At 37.5% G+C, this 19,508-nt stretch overlaps 1 protein-coding gene and 1 pseudogene across 13 annotated transcripts in view; both read right to left on the bottom strand.

Annotated features, from left to right (window-relative positions):
- The window catches only part of KATNIP (katanin interacting protein), a 221,019-nt gene that overhangs the window by 104,112 nt on the left and 97,399 nt on the right, over positions 1 to 19,508 (bottom strand). For 9 of the 13 annotated variants that reach the window (XM_056805495.1, XM_016424209.2, XM_056805496.1 and 6 more), the window contains 3 exons: positions 10,117 to 10,245; positions 5,666 to 5,933; positions 3,328 to 3,465 (listed from right to left, as the gene is read on the bottom strand). In XM_056805495.1, the coding sequence (XP_056661473.1) occupies positions 3,328 to 3,465; positions 5,666 to 5,933; positions 10,117 to 10,245 (535 nt within the window). The remainder of the gene's footprint in view (positions 1 to 3,327; positions 3,466 to 5,665; positions 5,934 to 10,116; positions 10,246 to 19,508) is intronic. The other 4 variants (XM_056805498.1, XM_016424212.2, XM_056805504.1 and 1 more) reach the window with 1 other exon arrangement.
- Positions 12,218 to 17,913, bottom strand: LOC107649640 (retinitis pigmentosa 9 protein homolog; annotated as a pseudogene).

Below are 19,508 nucleotides of genomic sequence, written 5' to 3'. Positions count from 1 at the left end.
TCTCAAGAGGGTAAAAAAAAAATCTAGGATGAACCTACAGTGGTGGTTTCCAGGACTGTCAGGATAATATATTTTAAATGGAGATGTTCTTTTCAATAAAGATGATACCACTCTCTGCTACGTACATATATCTATTCAGCAGGCAGTCTATAGGTCTAATTTAGGACATTCAAGGACATTAAAAAGAATCCTATGTCTGATTATGTGTGGTTTGGTAATTAAAAATTAGGTTGCATTCTTTTCTGTTTGACTCTTATCAAACTCTAGTCCTCAAAAAAACTTAACTTTCTAAAGTGCTGCTTCTATGATCATAAAAATAAAGAATTGATTGAATGCTCACTGGGGACAGATATCCAATTCTCTCTAACCCCACTCAATGTCCTTCCTTCTCCTTTAAACACCACAGCCTTCTTTCCTTTCAAAAGCTATTTGACCATCTCCAGGGCTTAGGGGTTCAGAAAATAAAACTGTCGGACTGATACTACAATACCAGATCAACAGTATGACAATTGGAATTAGCTAACCACTGAATCTATTAATCAATTGGTCACTGGGACAAAGAATGACTATTTTTTCCTCTTTGTAAATGAGGCCTGGTGAAATCTGCAATAGATCTCACAGTGCCCTTTCTGCACTAAATTTAAAAAATGATTAGAAATACCCATTTTAACCCTTATTGGTAAGGGGGTGAAGGAAGGTGGTGCTAAAAAGAAAGAACGAGACGAGGAGAAAATCTGGGTTCTTCCCCAGAGTTTGCCATGGATTCTCTGTGACACCTTGGTTAGAACCCTTCTTTAGTCTCTTTGTGTCTTTCATGTATGAAATCTATAAACCAGAGAGTTGGACTAGACCATTTCTATGTTTTCTTTCCAGTATTCAGATTCTGTGGTTAGGTATGTGCCCTATTCTGTAAAATGAGATGGCAGTCCAGCCTTTCCATATCTTACATGCTATGTTTTTATTATGGAAATGATGGCCGAGGATGGAAGGGAAGCAGAAAAGGGGAGAGGAAAAGAAGATGAATGCATTAGCAGGTACATCTATAAATCCCTGTGTTCACAAGAATGCAAATCACTAGCAAACAGAATAAGATCTACAACTTTATAATAAGATAGTCAGGAACCTAGACTAAATAAAATCTCCTCTGACCTCTAGTCCCTACAAGGTATACACTGTTCTATACTTCTCATCTCTTTATTCTTGAATATGCACCAGACCCTTGCAAACATGTGGGCAACATATTATGATGATATTGCATGATTAGGTCTAAAAGGCTATAGGACATTGGTTTATGTACTCTGAGGTTGGCATGACAGAAATGTTAATGAAATTCAGCCCCACGACAGGGCTTGGCAGTGCTCTCTCAGTGAACCTAAGGAATATTACTTTATTACTTGGATTGGCAGCTTGTCTGGGAAAAGTGGTTCAAATATGTCATTTTCAGAGTACTTTGACAGCTTGGACAGTAAAGTTTCTTCCATAAGAGACCAATGTCCTTTCACCCTCTCCAGGCACTGGAGAAGACCAGAAACTTGTAGAAAGCATTTCTAATTTATTTCTTAGAAAGTTCATGAATATACAAACGCCCATATTTGAAATCATAGGGACATGAAACAGGAGGAACATTTTCCAGTACCTTGGAGAGCTACTGAAACAACCAGGATTCAGTAAGAGCATTTATTATTATTTACATTTCAGAGGCTAATATTGTAATAAATCTATAATATTCCAGTACCAAAGTATAGCTGTTGACATATCAGTTTGGCTGACAACAACTGGGGCATATGAAATTAATGTAAGGCATACTTTTAAGGGTTTTGCAAACTAGGTAATGTGATATTTTTTAACTTAGTGACAAATGAATTGGGCTTTTGTTTTTTAAATTATTTTCTTCTTTTTTTCTCAATGTTATGGTATTGTAGAAAGAAGAAATTGAAAATTGGTCAATAGAAAAAGTAGAGTCAATAGTACTAGATATTTTTTTTCCTTCAACCTACCATATGAAAGGATTTTGGAAAAAGACTGATATTTACCAAACTTATTGTAATAACTGGATATCTACTCCACCATGGATGTGGAAACAGTAGTAGTCTAAAGAGAAGTTTAATTCCTGCTCCACTACCCAATTCCATTTTTTAATACAGGAATATCTAGCCTCCTACCTATTTGTAAAGGAAACTTCATTTAGGTCTCTATTATAAGCATCTAATAGTCAAAATTCACTTGATTTTATTCTAACTTTACACATGAACTAACAATCATGTGTTAACATTTATCTGTTTTTAAAAATTGCTAGAACAAGAGAAAGCTAGGTGGCTCAGTGAATTGAGAGCCAGACCTAAAGATGAGAGGTCCTAGGTTCAAATATGGTCTTGGACACTTCCTTGCTGTGTGACCCTAGGCAAATCTCTTAACTCCTAATGTCTGTACTGCTATTCTGCCTTAGAACAAAGTATTGATTCTAAGCTGGAAGGGAAGGGTTAAAAATAATTAATAGAACATACTTGACTTACTATACCTTTCTAGGCCTCAGATGCCTCATAAGTAAAATGAAGGCATTAGACAAAGTAATCTCCATGGTCTTCTCCAGTTTTAAATCCTATGATCCCATGAACCACATCAGTTTTAGTGACCTTGACATTCTTGTGCCATCAAGAAGACACTAACTACTAACTACATTTAATTTCCCATATTGTTGATTGCCACTGAGATTTTGTTGCCTTCTCTCTATCTTTCTCAGATCCCTTGGAAGCCCCAACAGGCCTCTTTCATATCTTTATTCCAAGCCAAAGTGGCTCCCTTGGTGCTGATTGAGTCTTAACTTGTTCCTGACATTTGCTGCAAGGCATCACTCTCTTACTCCAGCTCTGAATGCCTTAGCTGAGAATGATTCTTGGTGTAAGATCTCTGCAAATCCTATAGTGCTAGCAAACATAACAAATGTGAAGCAGTCACCTTTAGCTAAGGAAAATCTGACTTCTTTCTAAATTTTGTGATCTAAAAAGTAAGCAGATGAAGGGCAGGGATAAAATCCTGTTAATAAATAGTGTCAAAACACTAATACACTTTTTGCTTTCATAAATTTGCTCAGTGAGTCAATAGAAGCCTTCACCTCTATGCAAGCAAAATAAAATCAATCAGTTCAATATTATGAGTAGTAGACATATGAAAAGAAGATTTGTGACTATTAATTTAATCATATCTCTGGTAAGAAGAGTCAGGAATGCAGAGAAAGAAGCTCTTCTTCAGCCTTGGGGAGGAGTACACAGCCCCCACCTGGATGGAGTCCAGGTTCAGCCTGCTTTGAATATTATTTAGACCTCTTACTAGAGTAGGATTTCTCTTGGTCCTGTAAAGCAGTACAATGCTGGCGATCTCCTCGACCTTGGGCTGTGCCTGGCTTGGATGGAATAAAGAGTTCAGCATTCTCCTTGCGCTTGGCAGACAGATTTCTTTCCCTTTTATCTGTAAGAAATCATAACCCTTGTTGATGGTGTAATGGCCAGACAAAAAGAAGTCCTGGACACAGAGAATCAGAGGATCTGAGTTTGAGCCTTGGGTCTGCAACTTACCAGCTGTGTGACTTTGGGCAAGTTACTTCAACTCTGGCCCTCAGTTTCCTTGTCTGTAAAACTGGGATAACAATATTTGCACAACTTATCTCCTAGAGTTGTTCTAAGGATCAAATGAAATATGTGTGTGTGTGTGTATGTACCATTTAAAAAACCACAAAGCCCTATAAATGGAATCTACTAGGAGGTAGTTGTAGTGTAAAGAAAATTGTCTCAAAGTAAAAACAGCTGGATTCAGATCACAGCTCTGAACTCAAGTAGTTATATGAATATATGCAAGTCACTTCAGTTCACTGAAGAAATATGCCTCAGTTTCCTCACCTATAAATTGGGAATAATAATTGGGTGACCTATATCATATATTGTTGTTATGAGGAAAGTTCTTTGTAAAACATTGTAGGGCTATAAAAATGAGAGTTACTACCATGTACATTTGTCTAATAAGAATACAAACACAACTAGAATTCTAATATTTGGTTCAGATATCAAACTAATAAGTCAGATCAGAATTTCGGATGTCAAGTTAATAACTAGAATTATACTATGTCCATCTGATTGGTTTTGAGTTGTAGTGATAGAAAAGTCATGACTTCAGTTTGTTCTGATGTCCATTTTATACTACTTTGTGGCATACTAGGTACATGCTTGGTTCTGCATGGTAGTCAGGATGCAAGAGGTGGCCAAACAGCAATAACTGTGTGTTTGCTTAACACAAAAAAAGAAAATAGCAAGACAAAGAACTCCTTGAAATGTGCTTCACTTCTTGACTCCCTCTTCTTTGTGGAGCTTGGGGCCCTCTCCCAACCATTGCCATACCAGCAGAATACCTGCCAGCAGAAGGCCTTGGGAATTTGTCCATTTGAGATTTTGTGGATGTTGCAGTCCATTGCTGGACCCAAAAGATTGACAAGAAGCTTGGATTAATGCAGTGCTTCAGTTGGCTCTAGAGTTAAGCTCAACTTTGTCCAGATAAAATAGAAAACAAGAAACACAAACCTCGGTCTATCCCCTTCCCCTACCTACCACACTATGTGTCAGTTCTATGAAGATAGGGTCCATGACATCTCTATGTCATCTATTTATTCAAGTGTCAGGCACAGTGATCAGTAGGCAAGTGTTTAAAGAAATGTTCGCTGAATTTAATTCACCCAAAGGGCAAGACTCCCTAGACTTATGGACCTCAACTCTTGGACCTGCATGTGAATCATTATGCCCTTTTGAAAGTCCTCTTCAGAGAAGGCCCTAAGCCAGAAGGGTCATTTCTGACCAGTCTTGAGCTTATCTCTCAGGATCAAGCTATAACTGTATTTGTGTGTGAGCATGATGGTTCAAGATAACTTGGCTACATTCTCTTCCACATTAGCCTTTCTTGGGTCCATTGGCAGAGACTTAAAGAATGTTGCCCTCTTCAGTGAGAGTTGGCTCTTCCTCTTGACTGAGGTTAAAGAGCCCAGCATGATGCTGCTGATCAAAGGCACTGAAGCTAGAAGGCAGCAGGAGGTATCACAACTCCACAGGCACCGAGGCTCATGAATGCCTCATGATGCAGCTCCAAGCACTTCTTATGGCAGGGCTTATTTTTCAGTTTAATTGTTAAAAATATTAAAATGTCAAGAAGCTGCATCTCTTCCCATTGAATCCCACCCCCTTCCCCAGACGATTCTTTTATACTACCTCCATTCAATTGTTCTCTCTCAGTAGCGGCTCACCCTTCAAATGTATGGAAAAGGCATGGATTCCTCCTCCTCCTTCAGTTGGCCCATCCTAAGATCGATCAGATTTACTCTCTCATCACAGGCCACCTCCTCCTTATTTTTCTTTTAAAAAGTGGACCAAATGGTCCACAGCTCCAATTTATTTCTGGTGCATTTTAAACTAAAAACAATCATTTTTTCTCATGCTTTCCCTCATTTGTTTTTTCATCCCACTGAAACCTGACCTTTAGAAGCCCTAACTAAACCTTTAGATTTCTGCAGACCCTTAATCCAAACTGGCCTACTCTGATGTAAAGGTAGGATTGAGGGGTGTCACTTTGAGAGATCAAGCATTACCAAACAAAAATCGTGCCATACCAAATGTAAGAAATAGCTCACTTGTGGAAGCTGGGTTAAATTCCAGTACAATGAGTGTGTCTGAGCATTCAGTATTGAATCCCTTTGCCACCTCTTCCAGCTTGGGAGCTCCCTCCAGGATGGAGTTACTTCCAGAGAGTAGAAGGTCATCTCCAGAAGAGTCTAGAGTCTTATCCTCTGGCAAATGTTCTGTGAATAAGTCCTCTTCAATAGAGTCATAATCTTCATTGGGATGGTCTTTTTCTTTTTTCTGTAGATTTACACTAAGCTCCAAGCTTTTTCTTAGTTCCTAGCAGAATCCAAATAGATTTAAGGGGAAAAAAGTAAGAACAAGTATCCACAGACTACCTCACTTGAAAATAAATTAATTTTAGTTAAAGATAATATATCCACTGAGATGGCATTAAAAAAAAAATCCAAACATAATTCCCAATCCTGTTCCTCTCACCTTCGTATTTTATCATGGATTGGCTTGAAAAAAGGAAACAAGGAACAGGGATGAATGGACATTTCTTTGGATAGAGAGATGGGGTAGGGGGACAGGTAGTGAGATTGTTTTAATTTAACATTTTATGTATAAAGCAAAATCTCTAAGAATGTAAATGATAAACATGTTATATTCTCTTGGATTCAGTTAGCCATGGTTATGGAAAACCTGATGTCTACTACTAGTTATATGTATTTAGACCTAAATGGCAGATATCCCAACCTGCCAATAGAGTATATAGGAGAAAATAATAGCCTCTGAAATGCTAGCCTTGCAAACCCAAACCTATAAAATTATAGCTGGAATTTAATAGCTGGCATTTCTGTATCACTTTTAAGATTTACAAAGCACTTTACATACATTAAAAGGTCATAGCAAATCTTAAACTTTATTATCTCCTAGGCCACAAATAGCTTGTAAGACACACTTTGAACCCAAGTTGAAAGTCCTCTAGTCTCATTTTTTATGCTATCCCTCTCAAATCCTAATGGAACAATGAACTGGGAATATTTTGCCCCAAATGGATATATGAGTATGCCCTCAAAACTGGGTTCTTAGCTTTGAGGAGTTTAAGATCTGCAGGCCTTTTTTTTTTTTTAAACTATCACATTTTGGCTTTTCCTTCTATTAATTGCCGTTAGAAGGGTTTATTTATATCTATATTATTCTAGAAGTTAATCTGTGAGATCTCTCATGATAAGGAAAACACCTCTGCCTATGTGAAATCAGTTCAGTTTACTTCCAATTTTTAGTCTATTGACTCAAAAATCATTCTTATTTTTCAAACCAAGATGAAAAGGAAACTTTAGTAAGACTACCTACCTGTACAAGCCAGTTATCATTTTATTCTCTCAATTCATGGAAACTGTTTGCAAAATTTCTTTTTTTTTAAATCTCAACTACATAGAAACAATGTTGCTTCAGTATTTCCCAGATCTACAATTGAATCCCTGCCCATGTTACTTTTGCTGATGCATTTCATTACCCCTCCAAGCCTCCTTGGTCTAGTAGTTCTCAAACATTTTGGTCTTAGAAGTCCTTTAAACTCTTAAAAATTATTGGGGGGGAGGGGCAGCTGGGTGGTTCAGTGGATTGAGAGCCAGGCCTAGAGATGGGAGGTCCTAGGTTCAAATCTGGCCTCAGACACTTCCTAGCTGTGTGACCCTGGGCAAGTCACTTGACCCCCATTGCCTAGCCCTTACCACTCTTCTGCCTTGGAGCCAATACACAGTATTCACTCCAAGACGGAAGGTAAGGGTTTAAAAAAAATTATTAGGGGCCCTAAAGAGCTTTAGTTTATGTGTGTAATATCTGTTGATATTTACTATATTAGAAACTAAAATGGATAAAATTTTAAAATATTAATTCATTCAAGAAGACAAGAACAAACCCATTCATTACACATTAATTTGAATACTTTTAAAATGAAAGTAATTATATTTTCTTAAAATAATAAAATTAGAGGAATGAACGGTATTTGTTTACATAGTTTGGAAAAAATCTAATGTCTAGGTTAATAGAAGACAGCTAGGTTCTTATAGTAAACTTCTGGTTGAAGCGTATGAAGAAAATCACACATATTTGTAACTGGAAAAAGGAAGGAGTATATTAATAGCCAAACACTCCATGAATGGATCTCAGGTACCCTTGTTGTCTGAAGACCACTAAGAAAGCTATCTTATTAGTTCTCTTCAGTTGCTATAGTGAAATCAAATTACCCAGTGACCACTCTTTTGGCAATGAGTTTTCTTCCAACCTATTGAGACTGGTCCTTACAGCTTAGCTATATAATGCCTTGTTAGGCCCATAACTCAAGGTCTTGCTCACATGGGCCCTGCCAGGGCCCATGCTCAATTGGCAGAGATTCTTAGAACCTTGGATCTTCCCTATACCATATTTAAAAACTGGGGCAGGAGGAGGGGGGCATAAGTTGAGGAACTTAAATGTTTATTCAGCATGACTCATATTAACTAATTATTCTTGGCCTTGGGGCATACTTCCCTCAAGGAACATACCTTTGCTACTGATCCATGTTATCTGTGTGGAACCACAATGGCAATATTGAAAGTATTCTTTGTGTTTGGGACCTCACTGAAGTGCATAGCTGCCAGACTTCATCAATTCATGGCCCCAGAGATAAGCAGCTGTTGACACAGGGAATGTGGAAAAAGAATACAATGTCTTCCCCAACTTTTACTTGATAGTGATATAACCACACTTGTCATCTACTAGGTTTTTTCAATGTGAGGAATTAAATGCTTAATAATGGAAAATCTCTTTGTACCTTGTCAAAGATGAAGGTACATGGGCCCTAGTATTGTGCATCTTGTTATTGGTTGCCAGATGGGCCTAGACTTATAGATACCAGCCTCATTAAGGTTCCATACATTAAATTAAGCCTGTCCTCTTCTCAACTCCCTTCCTCCATGTACAAACACCTTAATTCTCCCACAGGGAAGCCCCTGTGACTCCTATCATGGAAAAGGTCCTGAGAACAATTCAGTATCTTTAGAAAAAGTTTTGGGTTCAAAAATAGGAAAGGAAGAAACTGTGTGAAGCAGAAAAAGTTTAAAGGAAATGAGCCAATGGATGGATTCCATTGCAAGATATGTGGTAATTCTCATACCCAAGAATATTTTCTCCCAATTATCTGATTTTTTTCCTCTCTTTTTATTCTATTTAGTTCAATTTGATTAACATTTATTTTAAGACCAACTATTTGTAAGGCATCATACTAGGCACTGAGTTTAAAAACAAAATCCTCCTTGTTCTCAAGAGTGCTTATATTTCCATTTGGAAGGTTACAACAGGCACAAAGATAAATATAAGGTAAAACATGAAAAGGATCACTAAAACAATGGGTTTAAGGAAAATCCGAGGGAAGAGGACCAATCATGACCACTCAGAGATTCGCCTAGGCTAACCATTTTCCTGAGTACCAGAGACTTCTGGGATCATTAAGGGGCCTTAATTAAAACTAGATGACTTTCCTTCAAGATACACAAAGGGAATGGGAATTATTATTGGGAATAAAGTAGGTTCTTTTAGTATCTGGAGCCCTTTAAAGGATGGAAAGCCAGGGGACAGTGCCACCTTGGGAAGTGTGAGGAATATAAGAATAGATCACCAAGAGTCTGGGGAGAGGGTAAAAGGGACACAGAAGGATGTCAGAGGCAAACTTTGTCTTTTTGGCTCTGTTTTTCAGTAGAGGAAAAATAAAAGTTTCCTTTTCTTTCTACTCCTGCCTGTACCACATGGGGTACCTCTTTAGTTTCAGGCTTATATTAGTGTAATTAATCTCTGGTGAGAAGAATCAGAAATGAAGTTCAGTTATATAATGGGTTAAATTGGCAGTAATTTGGAATACATTTTGGAGTAACTACTAATAAGAAAGCATAGAATACAGTCCTCACCTATGCTCTCTACCTTCTCTGGGTTTCTCTTTTGGAAATTGTTTTCACTGAAGGTCTCCTTTGTGGATTAATTCAGGAAATTAATACTATCTATCTTAGGAGTGACCTCTCTATCATATTTTTTTTTAAAACAACATAGAATGCATTTGATAAACTGTCATCTTGGAGCATCTTTCTTCTGGGATGTGCACCAATAATATTTTAAACATCTTTTGGCGGGACAGAAAAATTCCAGGGCAACATTTTCTTTTCTCAGCAGGGACTGTACTTTTATGGAAGAAAGACATTCAGAAAAGTTTCTTGCTTGTGACTATTAATTCCAAAGAACATAATTTTTAATAGAATAAGATAAATCTCTCAGATGCCACTTTAAGTCTCTTGATGTACTTACCAGAGGATTTTTTTGATGTCATAACATACTGGTCTTATTATTTGTTTTGTACATTTCACCTGTGGCCAGTAAAGCACCTCAACTAATGATTCGAATTATAGTCCAATTGTTTGAACAATCAAAATAAATTCTATGGTTCTTTCTTGGTCCACATTGGTATAATGCTAAAAAGAAATCTTACCATTACATCATGAATAGTTAAAAGTATCCTTTCTTTGTCTGCATCACTGTGGGGGTCTGATTGTCCATGTGTATTCAGAAGGGAGAAATTAAAATCACAGGGAGTGCTGTTGGTGGGATACTCAGGATTCTAGAGACAAACACAAAAGACAGGGTTTTGTCAAAATACTTCATTGTTTCCCAAGTGAAAATGCATCTCCTGCATGGCAACTGAGGCTTCCTTGAAGAACAGAATCTCAGAGCTGAAAGGGACATCAGTGGCCATTAGCCCAACCTATATTTGATCGAGAATTTCCTCTATAGCACATCCAGAAAATGATCATTAAACCTTTCCTTATAGATCTCTACTGAAGAGGAACACATTACCTCCTAAGGCAGCCTATTTCACTTTTAGATAGAACCCTAATTGTTAGGAAGTTTTCCCTATAATAATGATTAAAACTATTTTATATTTTGTTCAACTTCCACTTAATTCACTGAATTCTGCCTGTGGGGCCAAGAAGACCTAATTTAATCCTCTTCTCCATAAAAGCCTTTAAACTACTTCAAAACATTGGCCATATCCACCACCCACTCATAGGTTAAACACATTCCTAGTTCCTTTACTTGATCTTCATGTGGTATGATCTTCCTAAGCTTCTCCTGCATTGTTTTCCTCTCTTTCTCTTCAGCTTGTTCATGTTTCCCTAAACTGTGACTTCCCTAAAGACCAACACAAAACACCCCAGATGTGGTATGACCAGAATTGAATACAGCAGAGTCATCATGTTCTTGGGCCTAAATGCAAGTTTGGCTATAATGGCATTATTTTGGGGGCAGTCATATCACACTGCTATCTAACAGTGAATTCCCAATCCCTCAGGATCAGGCTAAATTGCTCACTGAAGTACAAGGGCAACTGGAAAACTAATTTCATGTTTATTCATCCTACCTTCAAGGTGGTTAGCTAGTGAAGTGGCAGCATAAACTAAATTAGTCCTTTCTCTTTCAAATTCATATTTGATGACAAGTCAAATAAACCTTCTAATTGGACTCACAATTCTCTTCCCACTTCTACTCAATAAATGCTAATGACTCCCTATTGCTTCTCATCTAAAATATAAATTCTTCTGTTTAGTTTTTAGTGACATTTACAACTTGGCTCCCAAAGAATTTTCTAATCTTACTGGACATTGCTCCCCTTCCTACACAATATAATCCAGACAAATGGGCCTTTTCTCTTCATATACAACATGAAATATCTTTAAGACATAGCCCCACATCCTAAATGAAGCCTCTCTAGATCCTTCCAGCTGCTAGTATCCTCTCAAAATGCCTTGTATTGAACTACTTTGTATTGATTCTCTATATTAATCATACTATATTATTATTATATTATATTTGTAGTATATTTGTACACACCTACACACTGTTACAATCTAAAGATCCTCAAGAGTAGGAATTAGTTCATTCATTTATTCTTTCATGGATTCATTAAACACACATATCCTAAGTAATACTGTGTTAAAAAACTGTGGGAGGCATGGGAAGTTATAAAATTTAAATGAAGCATTACCTTGCTCTTATGGAGATTACAGTTTAGTATGGGAAATATTAAAAAAGAGGGACAAAACATTATATGATAAATGCACTTGAGATTTGAACAAATTATTATTTAGTTTGGGAAAGGGAGATTTTCACCAATTAAGAGGAAATAGCAAAGTCTTCATGGAAAAGCTAGCTTTTGGAGCTGGACTTTTAACAATGAAGTAAGAATTAAGAATTAAAGAGTCTTCCTAGTAAGGCATTCCAAAATCAAGGATTAGCATAAGTAAAGGGATTGAGGCTAGAAAGCCAAGGGCATGTCTAGGAGTACAGTTTGGAGAAAATAGTACATTAAAGATAATACAAGATATACTGAAAAGTTGAATAGCTCCAGATTATAGAAATCCCTGAAGATTAGGCAAAAAATTTAGTTTTGTTCAGTAGGCAATAAAGAGCACTAAAATTTTTTGAGCAAAATACAGGGGTGTATATATATATATATATATATATATATAAAAGAATAGATTTGAAGGAGAGTGAAGGCAGAAGATTGTTAGGAGGTTATAATAGTCCTAGAAGTGATAATGAGGATCTGACTAGTGTGCTAGCAGTGGAAATAGAGATGAAGTGATGGATGGATGTGAGATATAAAAGCAAGGTAAAATCAATAAAAGAAGATGACAGATTGGTTATGATAGATGAAGAAGAAGGAATCAAGGATAATATCAAGGTTTTGAACATGGAAGACTAGTTAAATAGCAATTACAGCTAGGTCCCAATTTGTGCAAATAATGAATCCCAAGATATGGTGGCATTATTTAAATTCACACTGCATATCTTCACTGGGCTGGAACCAATTATCGTATTTTATATAATTATAACTTTGAATAGTACATATTTGAATACATGTGACTACTTCAGAACATTCATTATTAGAATAGAGACCACCACAAGTTTATGGGTAAAGATTATATACTTTGTATTGGAAAGGTTGAATTTGAGGTGACAATGGGGTATGTATGTGGTGTAAACCTCAAAATTTCTCAGACTTATGAATGTTAAGGGTTTCCCCCATTGGGGAATCTTCTACTTAAAAAAATTCCCTAGCAGATGGTGAGAACTCTACTTGAGTGTGGGGGCTCCTAGCTATGGGAGTGTCCCTGCTCCACCCTACTTAAGACTGCTTTAGGACAGAAAACTGCTTGCTAAACAATGAAAGTACTTTGATCCATGCTTATGGAAGGGACAGGAAGTTCTTTGAGTCATGACTGTTTTAGAATTGATACAATGGGATACTAAGTACCTATAAAGGTGGGGGAACTTGTAAACTACTTAAATCTAAAAGGGTGATAACTTATTCAGAGGTTTTTTCTTAATGAAATTTGTCTACACCGCATCATTTTTTCCTGACTTACTAAAGAGAATAAAACTACTCAGCTGTGAATTCAAAATGGGTGGTCCTTTAGAAACATCTACAGTGATTGGTAGATGTAAGGACTTAGGGGAGGTGACAGAGGAAATTTTGCCCTTAAAAATAAGAGCTTGGATCTCATTCAAAAATCTCGATTTCTGATTCTCATTCTGGAGGATCTCATTCTGAGAGACTCATTTCCTTGAGGACTGATGCTTGAGGGCTCTTTCCTTGGAGATAGATCTCTTTGAGGAGAAGTGCTCTTGGAGGAAATCTCATTCTGAAGGAGAGCTCCTTGAGGAGCTCCTCTGAGGGGCTCTGTCCCTCTGCGGTAGGAGCTCTGGAGGCTCTTGAGAGAGGCCCTTTGAAACAATCTCTGGCTGGAAGACTCTGAGGAAGGACGCTGGCCTGGTGTCACTAGTATCCTTGTTTAGTCAGACCTTGAGGTGAGTGTTAAAAAACTGACTGATTTCTCTTTTCTTTTCTTTTTTTTTTAAACCCTTACCTTCCTTCTTGGAGTCAATACTGTGTATTGGCTTCAAGGCAGAAGAGTGGTAAGGGCTAGGCAATGGGGGTCAAGTGACTTGCCCAGGGTCACACAGCTGGGAAGTGTCTGAGGCCAGATTTGAACCTAGGACCTTCCATCTCTAGGACTGGCTCTCAATCCACTGAGCTACCCAGCTGCCCCCTGATTTCTCTTTTAAGACTCAGGTCTAGGCCATATTGGCTTGAGGCTCTTCATACTTATTCCTTTCTTACTCTCTCTCTCTCTCTCTCTCTCTCTCTCTCTCTCTCTCTCTCTCTCTCTCTCTCTCTCTCTCTCTCTCTTGCTTACTCATTGTATTGTTAATTAAAATCTCTATAAAACCCAATTGACTTGGGTATTTGAATAATTGGGAATATTTCCCTGGCAACCACCTTATATTTGATTTTAAAAACCCAAGACACTGTAGTGAAACGTATTTCTGCGGTCAAATTTACTCACCCTCTCTTGTATCTATCACAATTTATATCTTCCACTATTTTAATCACTACAGTTTAAGACCTCAACCATTTAAAATCTCACAGTGGTGAGATTCTATAGGATGCCTGCTCAGATTTGGAAGTCAGAAGACAGGTCAGGATTAGATATATAAGATTAAGAAGTTATCTGCACAGAGATTTGGGAGTATATGAGCCTATTAAGAAAGAGGGTATGGAGAGAGGAGAAAAGAAGGTCAAGGACAGACCCTGGAGGAATATAATACTTAGGGATTAATAAGAACTTGATATCTGGTTTATTTTGAAAATGTCTACTCTAAAAGGATTCCAAAATGGCTTTCCTACTTTCCAAAGTGTCTTTAGGCTATTCAGTCTCTCAACAAGCAAGTATCTTCATTTGTAAATAGTCTGATCAAGCTTTCCTCTAGTTATTATACCGTGAACTTTACCAGTAATGGCTTTAAAGGAGAAAATAACATTCTGACTTAATTTCCTGGGAATGAACATTGGGGCTGACTTTTTTCTCCCTTGATAATGTAATTCTTTAGTTTTCTTGCACACTTTTTTCCTGAGTTTCCTTTTTCCAGCTCTACAACATTAAATTGGTATTGTTATATTTTTTCTCACTGTAGAAATGGGGTAATTATACCATTATTACTACTGACTCATGTTTATTTAGCACTTGAAAGCTTGCAAATTACATTGTATATGTTATTCTCTCAACCAACATAGGAGGTAGGTGCTATTATTCTCCTTGTTTCATAGAAGAGGAAACTGAGGTTCAGAGAAATGAAGAGTTAAGCATAAAGTTACATAATAGTCAGTTCATGAGGTGGGATTTCAGCCTCCTATATTCCTATCTTGAATCCAGAGCTCAATTCCCTTTGGCATGCAGAGAGACAGACATCACTTTTTTTAAATTCACTTTTAAGTCAGATATAATGGAGTTTTATTATTCATCACTCAATAGAATGCACTTGTAACTGCTGAAGAACTCAACTTCTCAAGTCATCCTACTACTCCATTAACCCTCTGATCTTCTAGAGGAATCTCTTGGAAACACCTAGAATATTTTCATATCTTATGCTTGATTTTTTTTTTCAAAACTAATCACAAACTACAGTACACAGGGAGGAGGAGGATGAGAATCCAGCAGTGTTGCATATAAGAAACTCAACATCACGGTGAATTCATCACTGTTGGCAGTGAGGGCAAAATGCCATGGGGGGATGCTAACTATGCAAGTTTTTTTGGTTCTTTTTTCTCTTTCAACTGAGGCCCTTTTGTGGCTACTTCTTCTTTACCTCTGACATTCAGCTATGATTCTGGAGTGACAAGGTGGATTCAAAGGAAATGATTTTTTAGTCAGAGTCTGAATTCTCATTTGATTTAGATATGTGCTTTTTTCCCCTTTTTCTTTCTCTTTTTCTTCTCCTTTTTCCTTTTCTTATGTTTCTCTTTCTTCTTCTTTCTCTTATGCTTCACCTTACATTCTGAGGAGCTAGAACTAATGCCATCTTCATCTGAGGTAGAATCTTCTAGTAGCTTCTTTAACTGTTGTATCCTCACATCCTTTTCATGCCGCTTATTCTCTCTTATGATGTCATACATGGGATCTTCGTGTGCTACTCTGAATTGTTCTAATTTCTGATTATGATAAAGAATGGGCATTCTTTGTCACCTGTTCTGTGTCCATACTGTTTACAGCTCCAGCATTGCATAACCTTGACTTCTTTCCCCAGGGGCATCCAGAGTCCTTTAGTTGGAGCATGAGCCAGAAATTCTCTGGCATGTTCATTGCCTGGTACATCTGGGATATAGTCTTCTGGCTTAGTCTCATCTTCCTTAATAAGTCCAGGAGGAGGTTTTTCATAAAAGGACTCAAGGTGCTGCAACTGCTTCCGCTGTTGCGCATCCCGCCGCCTCCGTTTCTGCTCCTGGCACTGCTGCTGCTCTAGCTTGGCGGCCTCCCAGGACCGCTTGGGGCCGCCCCGGCACTCCGGGCCTGCAGCTGCATCGGAGCCTGCGCAGCCTGGCCCAGGGGGCGGAGGCATGGCCAGGCCCAGGCCCGCGGCTCCCTGCTGCTACCAGGGGAGGAGGAGGAGGAGGAAGAGCCAGACATCACTTTTATAGGATGGGAAGTGTTATAAGTGATGGTTAAAACAAATGAAAAAAAAAAGCTAAAGTAAAACTAAAACTAATCAGGATTATTGGACCAGTTCAAGGAAATCCACCTGGGGGCTTAGAAATCCCAGTGAATGGAATCTATGGATAATCTATGAGAATCTAAGGTTAATTCTGATGACATCATCTCTCTTCTTTTATGGATAATCTCCAAATAATCAGATAATTAAAACAGAAGTGTCAGAGCAAACATTCAAATGATTATTAATAAGCTCAACTACATACAATAATTAATCATTTGCTACTGTCTACAAAGCTAATGTGTCTGGAATGAAATGAGGAAAGAAACTACATTATGTAAAAGAGGATAATTGGTACCCAAAAAAACATAAACAGGATGGCTAAATGATTTAAACTCAGCCTGGACCCTAGAGGACTTTAGTTTAAGTGTGGTAGAAATCCCTGCTCAGTCACTAAATAGCTTGAGGCTACTCTTGATTTTCTCTGAGCCTCACCATTTAGAACATATGGCCTCTAAGGCCACATTCAGATCCAAGTCCATGATTTCAAGTTCCCAGGAATCCTATATTCTCATAGGATTCTACAAATGGTAAGTGACAAAAGAGGAGACTGAAGTCTGAGGAAGGGCAGGATTTTTTTTTTTTATTGTGACAGCCACTTTGTGGCAAGATAGAGTTTAGAACTTACTTCTTCAGAGTCCTAGTCCAGTGTTCTTTACATTGTGTGACCCTGCCTCCTAACCTAATGTGGCTTGATTTCCAAGTCAAAATGAATTTTGGGTCAACTGGAGACCAATGTTGATGTTTCAGCATCTTCATGAAAGTATTTTTTTTAAACTAAGTAATAGAGGCCATATTAAATCATGTACCACACATTGCTAGCATCTCATCCAATTTTTAATGAGTATGTTAGGATTCTCAGCTAAAAGATATAAACTAAATATAATTTGGCCTTAGAGAAAATCATTTGATCATATACTTGTTATGATCGTATTGATTTGCCTGCCTCCTAGAGGAGGGAATAGATGCTAATGACACTTAAGTCTTTAAATTAAAATATTTATTTACTAATTAAATTAAACAAATATTTATGAAGTACTAATATGTAGAATCTCTGCCTGCTGATGTGAATTTTAAAACTATTCCACCCTAATCAGACCATTCTTTAGAAGATGTGATTTAGCTATTTCCTGATCAGTAACAATGGAGATACTTGGAATAACAGAATCAGGTCTTGGAAACTCTACATTCTCCACCCTATTCAGTTTAACAAGATTTTGAAGGTCTGCATCAAACTCAAGATTTAATTATCTGAGGAGATGGCCTTCAACAGACATGTGCAAAAAAAGGACAGACCTCTGGGCTGTCCTAAGTCAAGCTACATCCTCATTGATACAGATGAGACGCAGAAAAGTGATGTAAAAACGTCCATATAAGTCACATCACTTCCTGCCTCTTCCTCTTTCCCTGGAGAGGTGACTGACTGGCAGTGTGCTAGGCATTCCGACATCTTGGGATTAGTAGCAGTTATTGTCTGGGTTTTGGCGGTGAGTTTTGTCTTTGACCTGATTCAGGTTCAGGCATCTCAGCTGAGCCCCTTTTGGAGTTCATATTGATTCCTTCCTCCTTCACACTCCAAACCCTTATTTTCAAGACCTTCTAATCTTCCCGCCCTGTACCAGCCAGGCTGGGGTGGGGGGGTGGGGAAGAAATCCTTCTCACTTTCCTTCTCCCTTCTTAATTTTCTCTACTATATCAATTAAATCACCATAAAATTTGGCAGATGACTTGGGTATTTTATTATTTGGTTTTTTCATTAGGATTTTTATAAATAAAATCCTTGGCAACCTAACTTAATTATACATTCATTCTCAGCCATAATTTCACCCTTTACAGTTTGGCTGACCACATCAGTTGTGATGAAATACCCTCAATCTTCTTAACTTTCCTAAACCATTTTTCTACTGTGACTATCTTTTTTTTTTTAATAGCTTATTTTGATCAGCTATACAGGTAAGTAAATTTGGATTTAATTTTCTCTTTTATTTTTCTTTTCTCCCTCTCTCCTTAAATTAGATAGAACACGCTGTTTTAAATCTTAGCAACAGGGCCCTAAGATCCTAGATGGGAGAGCTGTTTCTAAATCTCCTTTCCCTTAGGGAACAACTGCCTAGATTAGAAGTGGAAAAAACCTGTAAAAAGTTTTGGCTTTGTCCTGCTCCCCATGTGTTTTGTGAAGACTGTTAGAAAAATAATTACTACATATATATATATGTATATATATATGTATGTATTTTGTGTAGGAGAAAGAACATGAGAAACTGGGATTGCAGGGAAAGGGTTTGGGGAATTAAATTCAGCCAAAATTTGCAGACCACAAGAGGAGCAGTCTGTTAGCTGAGCTATAGGGAAGGTGTCCCTATGTCCCTTTGAGGTGTTCCTCAAAGTCCCTAATTCTTCAAATGCCATATAAATGTCAAAGAATGTAGTATTCATTTTCTTTGACATTTATATGGCAGTTGAAGAATTAGGGACTTTGAGGAATACAGCATACCTCCAATTTTTTATATTAATAGATAATGTCATTTTTGTACTCCTCAGTACTGTGTTTAGAGATGCTAAAATAAAAAAAATTGAGGATAAAATGCAAGCCCAATTAGAAGAATTAAAATGTTTCTTACAGGATCAATTGGCAAACATCCACTCTACCAGAAACAGACCTGTTTCTGAACCTTTGAATGAGGAAATTTCCTTCCCTGAAATAGAGATGGAAAACACCTTCCCTATAGCTCAGCTAACAGACTGCTCCTCTTGTGGTCTGCAAATTTTGGCTGAATTTAATTCCCCAAACCCTTTCCCTGCAATCCCAGTTTCTCATGTTCTTTCTCCTACACAAAAACCCAATTTCAGTCCAAAGGAGATCTTTTCCTCCTAGAGAAACTCATCCTAGTCGAACTGACCCACAGGTACAAAATTCAACTACAGGCCTGTTTTCTCTAAGAGAAGTACCTGAAATAGGATGGAATGGGGATGTGGTGACTTTAGGACACAAGATACTATTTATTCCCCAAGAAATAAATGAATTTACGTGAAAGATCCCCACATATGAACAAGATCCCTTTCCAGTAACAAAAAGATGACAGACATATTTTTTCAGTATAATTTGTCTTACAAGGATGTTGGAAACTTGCTACAGGCGTTTTTAAATAAACCTGAGAAAAATAAAATAATTACTCATGTAAAAAAAAAAAAAACCCGGGGATGTAATGCAGCACATTGGCCATCTCAGGATCTTGAATGGAACTATAACAACCCTGAGGATTATCTACAACT

This window comes from Monodelphis domestica, chromosome 7 (assembly GCF_027887165.1).
Source record: "Monodelphis domestica isolate mMonDom1 chromosome 7, mMonDom1.pri, whole genome shotgun sequence".
NCBI classification, from domain to species: domain Eukaryota; kingdom Metazoa; phylum Chordata; class Mammalia; order Didelphimorphia; family Didelphidae; genus Monodelphis; species Monodelphis domestica.
This window is presented reverse-complemented; position numbering and strand designations above follow the sequence as displayed.